At 38.1% G+C, this 15918-nt stretch overlaps 1 protein-coding gene across 2 annotated transcripts in view; it reads left to right on the plus strand.

The window, feature by feature from the left end:
* The window catches only part of negr1 (neuronal growth regulator 1), a 228015-nt gene extending 213191 nt beyond the window's left edge, over positions 1-14824 (plus strand). For both annotated transcript variants that reach the window (XM_061239970.1, XM_061239971.1), the window contains one exon: positions 11378-14824. In XM_061239970.1, coding sequence (XP_061095954.1) covers positions 11378-11475 — 98 coding nt within the window. In that variant the 3' untranslated portion in view covers positions 11476-14824. The remainder of the gene's footprint in view (positions 1-11377) is intronic.
* The last annotated feature ends 1094 nt before the right edge of the window (positions 14825-15918 follow it).

The raw sequence follows: 15918 nt of genomic DNA on the forward strand, positions 1-15918 counted from the left end.
AGTATAAAATCTTGTTGAGTCTCTGCGCTGGAAAGCAAATACTTGTGACAGAATCCAATGGAAGGAACAATTAATTAGGATTTTCTGTCCTCGGAGACTTGTAAAACTGTCCTCATTTCCTTTTTGTCATTTTTGCCTGTTTGTAATATGTCAAAATATTTAGTATAATTAAGGGTCCCTCACTAGGCATTATATACAATCATAACTCCCCATTGCATTGCAGAAGTGGGTTACCACAATCTACTGTTCTAAGCAGCTAACATCCTCTTTTTATGAAAGTACATGCCTTTTTCTACATTTATGCTCCTAGTCATTTTGGTGGCAAAAACATACTCAATAGCAGATGCAGGAAATGCTATATTGACTACTCGGTATAGTTACACAGCTAACTCAGTAATCCTCTTTCATGTTACAGGCCCCAGGGGTCCGTTTGAGGAGGTGGGATCAAGAAATGTTAAAGGGGCAGTTCAGCCAAGAGTAATATAAAGCTGTATTTTCTGTTACCTGGAGTGCTATCTGCCCATCCACATTTGACAGGTTTTCTAGATATCTGCTGCTGCTCATGATTCAACAGACCTCAATGGGACCAATGTTTGTGGCACAAAGCGCCAAGAATTTACATTCAACCACGACGTCTTACAGCAACTGTGTATATCTGCGTATAGTCTCATCCAAAGCACACTGGTAGTCACGGGCACACTGTGGAAACAAGGTTTTAAACAATGTAAAATTACATGCTTTTGTAAATTTATTTATAGGAAATGCAAAGGAAATAATGGAGAAAAACACAATTTTGTCTTTATTAAAAACATATTTGTCACGAGGAGGGAGGGAATTGTGGTGATAATGTTGAGCTGTCAGTGAAAGTGATCCAAGCCTGCCGTCTGTGTGATTGAGAATGTTCTGGATGGGATTATCACGCCGGCACTGAGGCCTGGCTGATGTCGTGCGGTGGGCCCAGTGGGCTTGTGGTCCAGTCTCAGGGGCAGGGTAGGCGGTCATCAGAAAGGACAGGCAGGGCTAAAACGTATACTTTGTAAAAGACTTGTATGTGTTGTAAGGAACTTAAATTATTAATGAATGATGCACAGTCCAAATAATGTATACTATATACTATAACAATATATATAGAAATGGTTGCTTAATTTTTTTTTGTTGCCTTGACTATGTGTCAGCATACTTTCATGCTGAGGTTTAAATGGCTGAAAGTAGCAACTCAACAATGTAAATCACATATTTTTTTAATTCAGCAGGGGGAGGCTCTCCGCATACAACAGCAGGGCCCTGAGCACCCCGGTTGCCTGTGAGTCACAGTCGCGGTTGGAGACGATGTGGCTTGGAGAAGGCGTGTCGCTCTCCGGATCGTTAGATCCATTCGTGCTGCCGGGGGATATGGTCTATGCATGCGCTGTATCCTAGATAACATGGGTAATTGGTATAGATAGGGTACAATTTGCAAATTGGGAAAAAATCTGAAATAGATTCAAGAAATATATATATATATTCTATATTTTAATACAAATGGTTTGTATGACTATGTACTTCTTTACTGGGTGCATTCCTGAAAACCCACATGTTTTTAAATATGAAATATACACTCCGTGAGCACTTCATTAGGTATTGACTTTTTTGTGGGATTTATTGGCCTTCTGCTGCTGTAGCCTATCCACTTTGGGGTTTGGCGCATTGTGTGTTCAGAGATGCTCTTCAACATACCACTGTTGTAATTTGTGGTTATCTGCATTACTGTCACCTTCCTGTCAGTTTTGACTAGTCTGGCCCTTCTTCTCTGACCTCCCTCATTAACGTGTTCTCATGTGCTAAACACGAAACCAATGAAACATAGATGTTTTTGTGAATTTCCTCATTATAAACTCTTATAAAGTGCTGGTATAATGTGCCAAGCCAACCTTCAAAGTCCTACAAACTGCTAAAAATAGAGATTGTGGCATTTGGCTGTCCTATTGCAGTATTCTTTGTAGTTCTTCACTGTGAAAGGCTTCTGTGTCCCAGGAACGTGGATAACATTTGAGCCATCTGGATATACTGTAGGAGCACATAGGCCCCTTCATCCATGTCTTTGTTGAAGTCACTCATTTTTCTTCAGCCAAAGTCAATAGAACATCTCTTGTAGTTTCAGGGTCAGTGACCAAAGAAAGGGGTTTTCCCTCATCATTCTTTTAACCCTTTCCACTTTGGCCCCCTAGAAGGCAATTTCAACCTATAAAAGTGTCAATATCTCAAAGACTATTTACTGCACACACATGGTTGAAGGCTTACATTAAAGACAAGACAGAACAAATGTCTGAGTATGTACATACAATGTACACAAAAGTTACAGAAAAATACAAAACAGTCGGAAAGAGCCTTGTTTAAAAAAAGGTGAGCTGCTGTGAGTGGGAGCGCGCTGGAGGGAGCACGCACTGGCGTGAGAAAAAAACTGTGTGTGTGTAAAAGGTGTGATTTCACCAGGTTTTACACAGGTCAGTGGTCTCCAACCCTGCTCCCGGAGAGCTACAGGGTCTGCTGGTTTTCCTTGTTCCTCAGCTTTTTATGAATCCATTTAGAGCAGGTGATTACACAGTTAAATCACCGGATACCTGGGTCTCAACAGGTGAAAACAAAAACCAGCAGACCCAGTAGTTCTCCAGTTGGCTACCAAGGTTGGAGACCACTGATATAGGCTATGTGCATGTTATCCTGTTAACCGCAATTTACCATTAACCTAGGGGTTTGCAGGTTTGGGTTTAAGCCCCAGTAACAAGTCTGCCTAAACTGTGAGCTGGCTTTGTAAAACCCAAAATCATGACCTTACCCCAAATTGTCAGCAAACTAATCTGGTTAACAGAGTTGGTCTCATACATGGGGCACAGCCCTGGGCTATTCGTATAACATATTTGAATATATCCTTTCAGCTGAAGCACAAACATTGGTTGAAATGTCTTAATGGTATTTGCCCCCCTCAAATTTTCCACTCAGCTCACCCTGACTGGAGCCAGGCCTGCTCAGCACTGTAAGGGCAAAAATAAAAAGGGGTGGTCCAGGGTACCAGGAAATCTGGTTGCCTCTGCTAGGAAGCTGAGACTTTCCAGCAGGACAATGATTCCAAACATGCTTCAGAATCCACACAGAAATTGTTCAGTAAAAACAACAGCAAAAACAACAACCATTTTGTGCAATAGCCAGTCTCCAGACTTAAATCCCATTAAAAACCTGTGGTCTGAAGAGGTGGGTACCCCAAGGATATCAATGATTCTGAAATGTCCTGCATGGAGGAGTGGTGAAAAAATCCCTCTAAATTGGTTCTCTAACCTTATCACAAATTATAGGAAAAGACTCATGACTGTCATCTTTGCCAGGGGTGTTTGCACAAAATATTAAGCCAGGGGTGCCAATAATTGCCGAACCTGTTTTATGTGGAAATATTTTTGTTACTTGAAAAATGTAGACTTTGGTTGAGATTTTTTGTGCATACTTATCAAGGGTGCCAATCATTCTGGAGCCAAGATAGACATTAGACATTCACATGCTGTGAATGCCAAAGTCAGTTCACCTGAACTCTCTTTTCTTCCTGTATCATACCATTGCTCCCTTTTTACCGAAAGCAGTTTTATGTTTCTTCTGATTTAATATTGCCCTCCAGTATTCCGTGGGATACGAACTGTTTGAATGGTATCTTTTAACGTTTCAAGTGCTTATCGTACAAACTGCAAAAGTTCAACACGACATCAAAATATTTACACAATAGGGACAATACTATTTTAGCTTCTTCATATTCCTTTTTTAAAGCACATTGAGTTTTACGTGCTTGACATCTGCTTTATTAAAGCACAGATTGATACGCTTCCAATCAGTGGTGAGGATTCATTATAAAAAACTATGTACCTACCTTTTAGAATTTCAGTCGGGTTTTGTTGTGGCTTGTTTTCCGGTTTGTTGCATTTAGTTTTCTGATTTCTTCTTTTATTTTGCTCTGCAGGGCCACCATAAGTATCCCTCAAAATATAATATGCAATCAAAACACTGCATGAAAGGCTGTAAGTTGCTTTATTATAGTACAAAATGTGGAGACGAGGTTGCCTTGTTATGGAAATGAAATTCATTTGAAAGTCTCTATTGGCAACCATAGAAACAAGAAAGCACTTTTTCCATAAAAACTCTCTCTATCCCACAGTTCTTCCCTTGTGGCAGGGAGGAAGCTCTTGTATTAGAGCTAAATAAGAATTTTATATTCTCTTTGAATCTGTCACTAATAAAAAATCGGATTCACAGTGGAGTCAATGTTTTAAAATTTACTTTGAGGCAGGTTATGAAAAAGAGGGCAGAAATGTGTCATACACTGGATGAAAACGTCATTAAGTAGGCAAAATTTTCTCAAAATAATTTGGACTTAATATTGCTGGATGATATACACTCAGTGACCACTTTATTAGGTCAACATGTACACTAGCTTGTTAATGCAAATATTCACCCAATTCACCCATAATCACCCAATTATTGAATCATCTGGCAGCAACTAAGTGCATAAAAGCATGCAGATGTGGTTAAGAGGTTCTGCTGTTCAGACCTAATGTCAGAATGGGGAAGAAATGTTCCACAGTCAAAGTTAAACAGAGTGGTTTGAGTATCTCAGAAACTGCTGATCTCCTGGGATTTTCACACAAAATAGTCTTAGTGAATTGCAGAGAATGGTGTGAAAAACAAAATGCATTGTTAATGGGAGAGGTCAGAGAAGAAGGGCCAGACTGGTCGAAGCTGACAGGAAGATGACAGTAATGCAAATAACCACACATTACAACAGTGCTATGCAGAAGAGCATCTCTGAACACACAACATGTCAAACCTCTAAGTGGATAGGCTACAGGCACAGAAGACCAATAAGCCTATAAAATAAGTCTACTACATACCTAATAAAGTGCTCACTGAGTGTATTTGTTTCCAGGGTTTCGCTGAGTGTGGCCATGCCCAAAACAGCCTCCAAGCTACTGTGTCCTCAAAATACCTATGTCTGTTTACTAAACATACTGCTGACTATCCAACATATCCTCCATATTATTTCCCAATGGTGGTGCGGAAGTGTCGTAAGACATCCGCCCCTTGTAATAAAAAGCCTTCACCTCTTTCTGTCTGATTTATTGGACTGCGATTGGACCAAAAGATGGCTCCGCCTCTTCCTCTTGGTCCCCCTAAAAACTATGATTTACTTCCTGAAAAATGTATACATCTGGGGATTTAGTGCATACATTTAGAGAAAATTTGACCTACTTAACAAGTATACTCATGGTCTGCATTTGGGAGCAGATTGCATACTAAAACCAGTTGCTGGTATGTTTAGTAGACAGTAAATATTTTGAGGGTATTTTTCAGACACTGCCTTTAACTGCTGGTTCACTTTCTTGTCCACTGTCGAGCCTTGGAGGTGCCAGCTTCACTTTTAACCTCCTCTTGGTGTTAATATCATGCTCCAATTGAAAGTTGACCGCTAACTTTTATATTTGAATAATGAGCTACCTGTAACAGCCCTACCTCCTGACTTTGCCCCTTTACCCTGATAAGGACCGAGGGAATTAGAAAGGGAAAAAGCATGGGATTGAGGTGCTGTGAAGCAGATGCAAGCTTGGGCAGCACTGCTGCAGCTGTGGAAGTGTAATTAACGTCACATCAAGTACCAGGAAAAACGCTTCCAAAAGGAACCTTTTGACTCCATAGAAGAACCCTGTCTAGTTCAAGGGTTCTTTGTTGGCAAAATGGTCTGGGATCTTTCACACCTATGATATAGGTTTCCATAATGAACCGAAAAGGGTTCCTCTGTGGATACAGCCAAAGAGCCAGGTCCCCTCCAGTACTGAATTGAATGTGCCTCTTTGCCACACTCCAGACCAAAGTGGACTTGTAATGGTTACTGTTTTTGCATTCTTAACAGAGTTCATAACAAACAAGGAATTTGTATTTAAAAACTGTGCCCCACATTTTACTGTATTGGTCTTGGTTTACATTTCCATTTTGTAGCATAACTCTCAAAACTGACAGGCATGACTATTGTGTTTCCTGTATTTGCCTCCCTCTTTTCATTCGTTAAAAGGAAAGGGGTACCATTTTATGGTTTAATGCACTTAAACAAAGGCAATATATATATATATATATATATATATATATATATATATCTTTAAAAAATTATATATAGATATAGTTGTAATAGATTGTCATATCTCAGTCAAGCACGTCCACAGTTGGTGAACCAACAATACAGTATACTGGTTTCAGTGTGCCAGGGATGATTATTACAGGCTATAGATCCGAGCCCTTCTTCAAAGTATTGTGGAACATGTTAATTATACATGCAATTGCTACAGATCACACCTTCAATTCAGTTCAAGAGTAGTCTGTTTCATGCTGTAAGAAGGGGGGGGGGGGGGTAACTGATGTGAGATTTGGGAGGGCTTTTAATACCCATGGAGAGCTTTGTATTTGATAGGAATGATTTAACACTGAATGGTTCCACAGGCTTGCTTGGATCAGGCCAGCATGCTAAGATGCTAAGACGTTGGTTTATCTAGGAGATGTGTATTACGTCTGGGCATCTCTGCGGGCAGCTAGGGGACAGGGGGCCACTGATTGATGGTCAAGGACGTTGAACTTGTCGCTCAAGGCAAGCGAGGAACATCCCTCCGGGGGTTAGGGGAAGCCATACTGACAGCAGATTGCATGTTCTGGGCACAATGTCTGGAAACAAGAACAGCTCTCAAGAACCCCCGATACCTATCTGAAACAACAGGCCTCAACACTCAGTAGATCGCAGGAGGAAGAATTAACATTTTTGTGTGCTTCATCTAGTTTTATCTTTTTTGGTTTCTAGTTTTGTTACATTTTGTGTACGTACATATATTAAAAAGTAGAGATAATTGGGTTCAGATGTAGCTGTTCCACTAGGGCACAGGAATACATGAGCAATATTATCTGACAAGTTGTCCACATTCTGTCAGTTTCACTGTATAATAGTTTGTTTTTTGGCTTCTAAAAATGTAAAATCAATAACACATGCAAGAAAATCAATGCCAAAACATCCAAGGCGGATATGAAGCAAAGTGTAGTGAGGAAAGCAGATGGCTGCATTTGAGCGGATCTTGAATGCCTATCAAGAAGATTTTCATATATTAAGGGGTTTTTGGACTTGATGAATCCTCCACCCTATTGTTAAACAGAAATGTGAAACAGAGATTAGTATCAGTGGTATCGTGGTGGTGGTCCATTTCTGTTTGAGAACACATTTGGTGAAGTAACCTGGGCAAATTGTACGTGCTCTCATTTCATTTGGGTTTAATAATGTAGCTGTCCTTTAATTTTTAATTTATTTGTAATAATTGAGATAAGCCGTTCCACCTCAGGAGGAACATCAAGGCTAATGGCTCACAATCCATGTGATGTATTTTAATGTGGAGACGATTCTGTTTTTAACAAAATAGTGGAAGAATTGAAATAGTTTTTTTTCTGTTGCATAAAATAATATTGTCTGTCCTCGGTGATTGCCATTGTCCATGGACATGGTTATTTCCTGGTGTGGGTGTGGGTGCAAGTTTTTGACTTAGCTTGACCAACACTACAACATGTGAAAACACGAATGTACTAACCAGTGCTAAAAGAAAAATATGCATCCACACCAGCCATTCTCAGATGGGATTGGACACCACTGATCAGGAGATTGTTTCATAGGAGGAGAGGAAGTGGAGAGAGGGAGAGAGAAAGAGAGATTGCAGTGGTTATTATTTTGTTGTCTTTTAAAATCTGCTGAACAAAAACACAATGTACTGTAATTATTTTTAATAATCTATTTTCAATCATTTTGCATAGAAATTGAAGCCAATGGTTTTTTGGTTTTTAATGTAATGAAAGCCTATATTAGTACAGATATATACGTCTTATCCAACTGTAATATCCCTGCCCCCAGTTTTCTGTCATGTTAAACCCTAAGCAATCATGTCACAGTCAATTTCTGCTGCTGGAGTTAATTAAAATGGCAAGTTGCAGCCTACACAGTCACAAATACACAGGCTAATTTGAAAAAGACGCAGTGGGACATTAAACCAGCTCAAAATGAAGTGTTGTAAAGAACTAGGCAATATAAGCTCATTTCTTAATTACCTCTAGTATAGGCTGAAATCATCTTGTTGGTAGACTTAGCAGAAACAGCTAATTTTGCAAGATGTAGATCTGGTGTTTATGCAGTTGACTTTGTACTCATCAGGAAAGGAGAACATTCCTTTCCCTTCACTTTCAGTTCACATGAATGTTATGTTTCAGTCAAAGAAATAGGAATTATCTGGTATATAATACTGATTATACAGTGGTTTTGTGTTTCATTTGACGCAAGAATGCTGCCAGCCGGAAAATAATATTTGTGAGGTTCCGACAGTAGGGGGCAGCCGCGTTGCTCTTTGGCAGGTAACTGGTTTTTGTAGTAAGATTACCCATAATCTATAGTGGTTTATTGTTTTGTTTTTTTGCACAACCACAGTTGACAAATGTGCCCATAGGTATGAGTGTGTGAGTGAATGGTGTGTGTACCCTGCGATGGACTGGTGACCTGTCCAGGGTGTATTACTGCCTTTTGCCCAATGTATGCTGGGATAGGCTCCAGCACCCCTGCGACCCTGTTCAGGATAAGCGGGTTAGGATAATGAATGAATGAATGAATGTTATTGATCCCACACGCCCTTTTTTTTGTTGTTTAGTTGCCAACCATTAACCCTTTAAGTCACATTGGACGGTCACATTTAGCTTTCATTCCTTTTTTCATGGTGCAATTTTCAATCACTATGGTAACAGGGTATACCGTTTGAAAGCGTTAAAAGTTACGGTTCTATCTGTATAACTCATTTTAAGATGCCATGGCTTTTGTGACAACAGTTCCCTATGTTGTAACATGTGGATGGCAAAACAAGCACGGGGGGACCTTGCCTTCTCTGAATTTAGAAAATCCATATACTACTCGAAATAAGGTAATGCAGTGTCTTTGTCACGGCAAGGGTCCAGCGAACCAAATGCAAAATAATACAAATATAATAAAATGTGCTCACACTATGAAACATCGATAGAATGGCCATTGTTTACTTATAATTTTGCTGGAGGAATTATCATCGTTTGTCTGTTTCGCCGTTGCATACTTCTTTATCTTTAGATAGTAGACTAGTCCATGGACTGTTCTTGAAACCTAGGCCTATATTAGAAATACAGCACTCTGCTGCCTCTACTGTCGGAACATTGCAAGTTCAGGCAGCAATGGATTAGAGTGCTCACATTTGCCACCTAGCTGTGGTTGGGCAAACAACAAATAGTTACTTCGAAAAAACAAAGCAATATATGCAAATTTGCCACTGCCCGGCAGATCTCCCGAGGCTGGTGTGCCAAATGAAACACGAAACTACTGTATATAAGACCTAAAGCCTGAATTATTTTGTTACAGTTATTATGCAGTATATCCTCGAATTGCAGTAAAAAGACAGGATTTGAACTGTCTCCATGGTTACCATCTCCACTCCCCCAGAACAGCAGCACTGTGTCATTATCTGCTGCTATGGATGGAAGCGAAATGAGGGAGGAAGTGGTCTGCAGCTCTCTGTTCTCTCTCAGATCCTGCCCCTGTATTTTCATACACCATCACAATATGAAATGTCTTCCTTCTTTTCTCTATTTCTCATTTTTCCCCCTCCATTTGATTTCCAACTGACAAGTCAGACAACACTGTCCAAGCATACTTTCAATTTTCTGTTTTCCCTAGAGAGCATTTATGCCATTGTTCACACCACAGATGGAGCCATAATAAATCACACAAAAAAAAAGCAAAATAGCCCTTAAATGTCGATAACAACGGGTATGAACACATTCATTTGTGCTTTTTCAAATGAGTTTTTGGCAAAGTACATCATCAGTTGTGCAGCAGTTATTAAAAGTACAACCAATATAATTGAAAAAATGACTTGGGATACATAATAATTTTGTTTATGCATGATGTTTCAGCGGCAAAACACATATAAATACAATTCTAAACACAAAAACACATATCAAATACACATCTAAAAATGTATCATTACTTTGTTTAGTTATGTTTATCTAACTACCTAATAGCATATAACCTGTAGTACGTTCATAATTTGGTATGACTGACACAGATTAAGCTTGATTAAATCCTGGATTAAACTAAATTTTGTATGGGGAATCTCCATTCAAGATTAAATTTAGTCTCGGATTAGGCCTAATCTGTATCTGTCATTCTGTCGGTCCTTTGTTTTTTCTGATATTTAGAACATATCAAGACCAAAGAAAAACTTTTCATTATTATTTAACATATCAAATTAATAATGATCAAGCTATTGATCATTAAGCAAAAATGTTTACATACTTTACAAAGAGGTATTCAGTTGTACCATATGTTCAGGTGAAAGGGAGCATTCAAGTGAATAGAATTGAAAATGTGTTAAATTGTGCAGTTTTACATGAAACCATATAACACATTTCACCTGGAATGTCTAATTAGGACCCCTCGAACCACCATGAGGGTCCTCAGCCCCATTTTGGCAACCCAAGTGCTTGTATGTATTAAAAAAGTGTTAGTACAAACCAAAAGAAGAAAAAATTATAAACAATGGCACCGTTGTCCATTACCGCCCAGGATATAACCTGGTGATCGGTATCTTGTCTGTTTTACAGCTGATTGAAAACTACTATTTTTCCCTCTCCAGCTATTCCGCTGGTAAATACAGTATATCCACGTAATTTGGCTTTGAGTTAATTACATACTACTTTTTAACAGGAGCACTGGTAAGCCAGACGGAAGGCTTTCTATTAATGCATGATTTCCCCTGGTGCAGCTGAGTCTGGCATGTATTGTGCGTGGTTTTCTCTCAGGATGAATGTGTATGCTTACACCTGCATTGGAGCCCTTCTCCCCAGCATTGGGGATTACTTTGTGGATCAAAACTCTTGTTTGTGGTGTTTGGTGATACGGCCAATGCACCCTGGGACATTTTATGCATGGCAGAGACAGCTAGGGTTCAGCTGAATAGTATGTACTTTCTATAGTGGAGGGCATGAGTTGCATCCTTGAAAACTGTCCCGAAAGCGAATTTCATTCACTTCAATTACAAATATATACAGTTTGTAGAGAGAAGTGCGTAATGAACCTGAATGAACTTTTCTCTGTTTAATCTGGCTGTGTGTGTATTTGTATTAACTTTTTTTTCCTTCTGGAAAAAAAAACACTACACTTTGTGATTATAGGTTTTTGATGGACCGTACCCCCCTGATAAAGGGAGGAAATTGAGCTAATGTGGGAAATTGTTGTAATTTTAAGATTAATCAGTGCCTTTCTTGTTTCTTGCAGCTCCCAACACAGCACCATATGGTACAGCAAAAGCAGAAGTGCTGTCATCCTGCCAGTACCTGGTCCTGGCTCTCTCCTCCTTCATCAGTGTATACTAGCTGAGGATGGCCATACACAATGACTGTAAAAAACCCTTGAAAGCATTTATCAATCCTTTGACATTGCTGACATCTGGATACAATCTGGTACTGTTTGTTAAAAGCAGCGTGGGATATAATCAGAATTACTTATGTGGGGATGGTTATTTTCTGTGGAATTTATCATTATGTAAATACTTGAATATTATTTTTTTTTGGTTGTTTATTTTGTTTTGTTTGTTTGTTTGTTTTATTATCCACTTTGAAAATGATTACACATTGTGCTGTTACATGCACACAACTGCTCCAAAATTATTTCCTTTCTGGGGTTTAAGATCCATTCATTGGCATTTAGATTTTTGCTTGCAGAGATGGCTTAAAACATAATATCCAAGGTTTGTCAAATCTCTCAATATACAAGTACATCATTTGCATAAGAATGCTGTAGTCGGTTAAAAGTCCTCGAAGCAAAAAATAATATTCATTTAGATCCTACTGAATAATCTTCAGGAATAGAACAGCTCAGAGAGATGGTTAAAAACCTGTAAAGATGCAAACATTTGACTGACAATATAAATAATGACAGATAAAAAACCTATATAGTCTGAGAGACACTACAAAGTAAAACAGATATTTCCCACACCTGATAAGCCCTTATCTATATTGAAGATGTCATTCTAACATTTTTTTTCATAACAAGACTTTTCGGAAGATCATCCCGTCATTCAGTATGAAATACTCATGTCTCTTTCTTTAGGCCCAGCATGAGAGCGTTCTTACATTATTACAGCCTGTCTTTTCACCTTTGAGCTGTAGCATTCCAAATAATTACTACAGTGTTTACTCCATGCTGTTAAAGTATGGAATAAGCTGTTTTAAGTCGGGATTTAATGCTTTGCATTTTTAAAAAGTCAACTGTTAGATTTCCCATGGGACATATGTCATTCTAGAATTAAAACAGGAAGTACAGATGTTAGATAATGCTAATTTGGAAGCACCTGCCGATTTACAAAGGTAAAATGTTATCGCAAAATGTGCTGTCATGCAGTCATTTACAGTACCTGTAAACTGTTGTTACAAAGTCTTTTGCCTTTCCAACAATGACCTTTGAGAAATTTAAAGTGTGGTGATAAATATAAGCACACTTTTATGAACAACATTATGAAAATTAACCAAATTAGTGCCTCCATCACTTCAAACCCACAATCAAATCATGGAAAGACAATAAGATATCTGTTTTATATTAGCTCTTGTAGAACACTGTTGTACACTTCTCCAAAAGTGCCCAAAATCATTTAAACTGCTGGAAATCCATTTGACCTTTTCTTTACGGTTTTATAAAATAATTATGTAAAGCCATGAAGAATGTCTCAGAATTGTTCTCAAGAGTGCATGCATATGACATATTTCATTGCAACTTCTACATGGTTCATCAAAGTGCAAGAAGCCATTGTGGTAGCAGGGAAATCTTTGCTGAAAGGCTCATAATTCATTTGAAGCTAAGTACTGTAGTATCCACAAGATCATTGGGCAAATGTGTCAAATGTGAAGCACAGATTATGGCTAATCAGGGTATGGGAAATACCTATGTGAATATTTAATGTATGTTTCTTGGTGTAACCCAATGAAAATCGGTTAAATTATTTTTGAACTCTGAAAAAGAGAATTGTGGTGATTTTGAAAAAAAAAAAATCATGATGTGGAATAGAAATTAAAAGGCAACAGAGGTGGACGCACCATATATGGTATGACACAGGATGTACCACATTTTATGATTGGTTTTTTTATTATTTTAGCTTACAATCTTACATGTATTTTGATGGCAGCACAAACGGTAATCTGTGTTTATTCTGTACAACTTCAATTCGTAAAACTATGAAACGCCAATGGTATGCAAATATGGTAAACAAGATTTAAATATTTGTCAGGATTTACAGTTGTTTAATTACATGCTAACACAGTTTACATATTTCGCTTTCTGTTCATTATATGTTGTTTTGGACTTTATGTTTTACATTTGACATGTTGTATTAACATTTATATATATTCTCCAAAGTTGTATTTCTCCGACACAAGTGGGATATTTGCCACTGAAAAACACACTGAAATTCAGCTGCGCCCGGCTGTCCTATTATAAATGTTTTAAACATCATCATTCCAGCTCTGGGGTGAGTTTCCCAAGCCATGATGTAGCAGAGTTTTTCCTGAAACATGTCGCTACTCAATACGTGAAATTTAAATTTTTTCCACAACATCCTGGAAAAGCTATTTCATTTTTCAGACATGAGCAGTTTTTGGAAAGCATTCTTATGTATTGCTTCTGGAAGTTAAATTTTTGTTGAAGAAAGTGCAATTTGTTAGCAAACTTCGTCATTTCATTTTGATTCCACATTGCAAACACCTGAAACCTGAGTTAGTTAAAGTTAATTAGTTATCTTTAGGTAACTCTGCACATTATCTTTTGGGGAAGGCACGTGAAGTTTTTAGGAGCTGTGTTGAAAGTTTGATGCATTTTCAAGACACGTCACTATCGTGAAACTCACCCCAGGAAAGTGAAATAAGACATTCCACCTTAAATTGTTCCATTGAATTCCAGTAAATGTAAAACAGTAGATTAAATATACAAATATATATATTTTATATATTTTAAATCGCAATTTTAGACAGCTGGTTTGGGGAAAAAGATACGTTTAATTTATTAATTTGGCTTCTGTTAATCTCCTAGTGTCCAACAAAAGAACCAAGGGATTATGTTTGCTAACCCCAGAACACTCACGCTGTTGAATGAAAACAGTGGCAGCATACCCTTCCATAGATTGAAAGCACAAGTATTTGTCATTATTGTAGTGGTGGTTCAATTTATGTTTTATGTGAATTTGCTATGGTGCAAGAAAAATATAATGGATTTTTGTATGTGACTTGCTAATATCAACTTGTCTGATGGATTATAAAGTACAGCACCATAAAATCGTTGTCCTTATTTTACTTTAAATGGGGCAAAGAAAAGGCAGGATGTTCCTTGGTTTCAAGGAAACTGAACATGGTTCTGAATACATGTCACAACAACATGAAACAATACTACTGTTTACAATATTGCCAGTTATTTTAGATACTATATGTGCTGTTTATCCTTAATGGTTCAGATGAAAAGAAAGTTTCCAATGTTCCCAAGGGTGAATAATGTGATCAGTGTGAGTATTTCTTTGAAAGAACCCATTTATAGGGACCTTACCGTTTATGGGTAAATTCAGTATTTATTCTGCCTTAGTACACCTGTTGTGTACTATGATGTGCTGGAATTCATGACCATAGTGCATGCTGAATTAACCTGTATATTAATGTGAACACTTTACTAAAAAACTTCCTAAAATAGTTTGTCCGTTTCACAAATGTGCTTGCTCTATTATATATTTACTGTTACACTGATTTTAGGGAAGAGCAGTTGTGGCACACTGGTGGCAGCACTGGGCACATTGGTTCATTGTGGTTTAAGGAGGAAAAATATATATTTTTCTGCCTATAGGAAGGTAAATTATGTCAAGGGTCAGATTTTAATGTAAGTTGGTATTTCTCAATTTATTCTGTGGGGAAAAGTAACTATATAATGTGACACAGCAGCAGCTGTGAGAATTAGGTAACCGGCTAATTTCATTTACACATCAGTATAGTATGATACCACTACTAATTAAAAGGCAATGCTAGGAGTTACTCAACTAATCAGTTTATATGTGCTTACATGTTCTCACTCAAGTTAGAAACTATGGATAAAATACTTTGCTAAACTTTATATCTGACGTGAATGTAATCAAATATCCATTGCTCAGTTTGTTGTTTACAAATGTGTGTTTATGAAAGCTATACCAGTACATTTTTCTCACTACAAAAAGTTTGTTTTCCCCACTACTTTACTGATACATACATTCTTTGTTATGTAAGCCAGTAAACAGCCAACGAGTTTCACATAGCACAGCAACATAAATACCTCATTGTTACTTACCAAGCTATGTTGCTATCTATGGTTACCTAAGGGATTTACACTCTCTCTGGCTCTTTGTGTCTGCCATCTAATTGTCTCAATACGTTCTTGCCTATAATAAAGATGTTCACAAAGCAGTGACATCTGGTTCCACACACTGCACTTAGGTTTATAAAAGCTAGGTTCTTGTTTGCTTTTTTGGCAAAACAAAAGTCTGTTTATTTAAACCACGAAGACAATGGCTGTGGCTACTACTGCAACCTTTAGCTAGCTTTGCGTCATTCCAGTAAGCATTCAGGGTACTCATGGAAATGCTTCCTCCATCACTGCCCTCCTCCCCCTCTCTGTTAGCGTGGTGATGCCAATTGATTTGTTCTTATGGGTCCTGAGCCCTCAAGCAGTGTGCACATCAGACACCAGTGTGCTACCAAACGCATTGCAATCCAATGTGCAGGTGGCTGAGAAGTATGCGCCATTTTAATACGGTT

This window comes from Conger conger, chromosome 4 (assembly GCF_963514075.1).
Source record: "Conger conger chromosome 4, fConCon1.1, whole genome shotgun sequence".
NCBI lineage: Eukaryota > Metazoa > Chordata > Actinopteri > Anguilliformes > Congridae > Conger > Conger conger.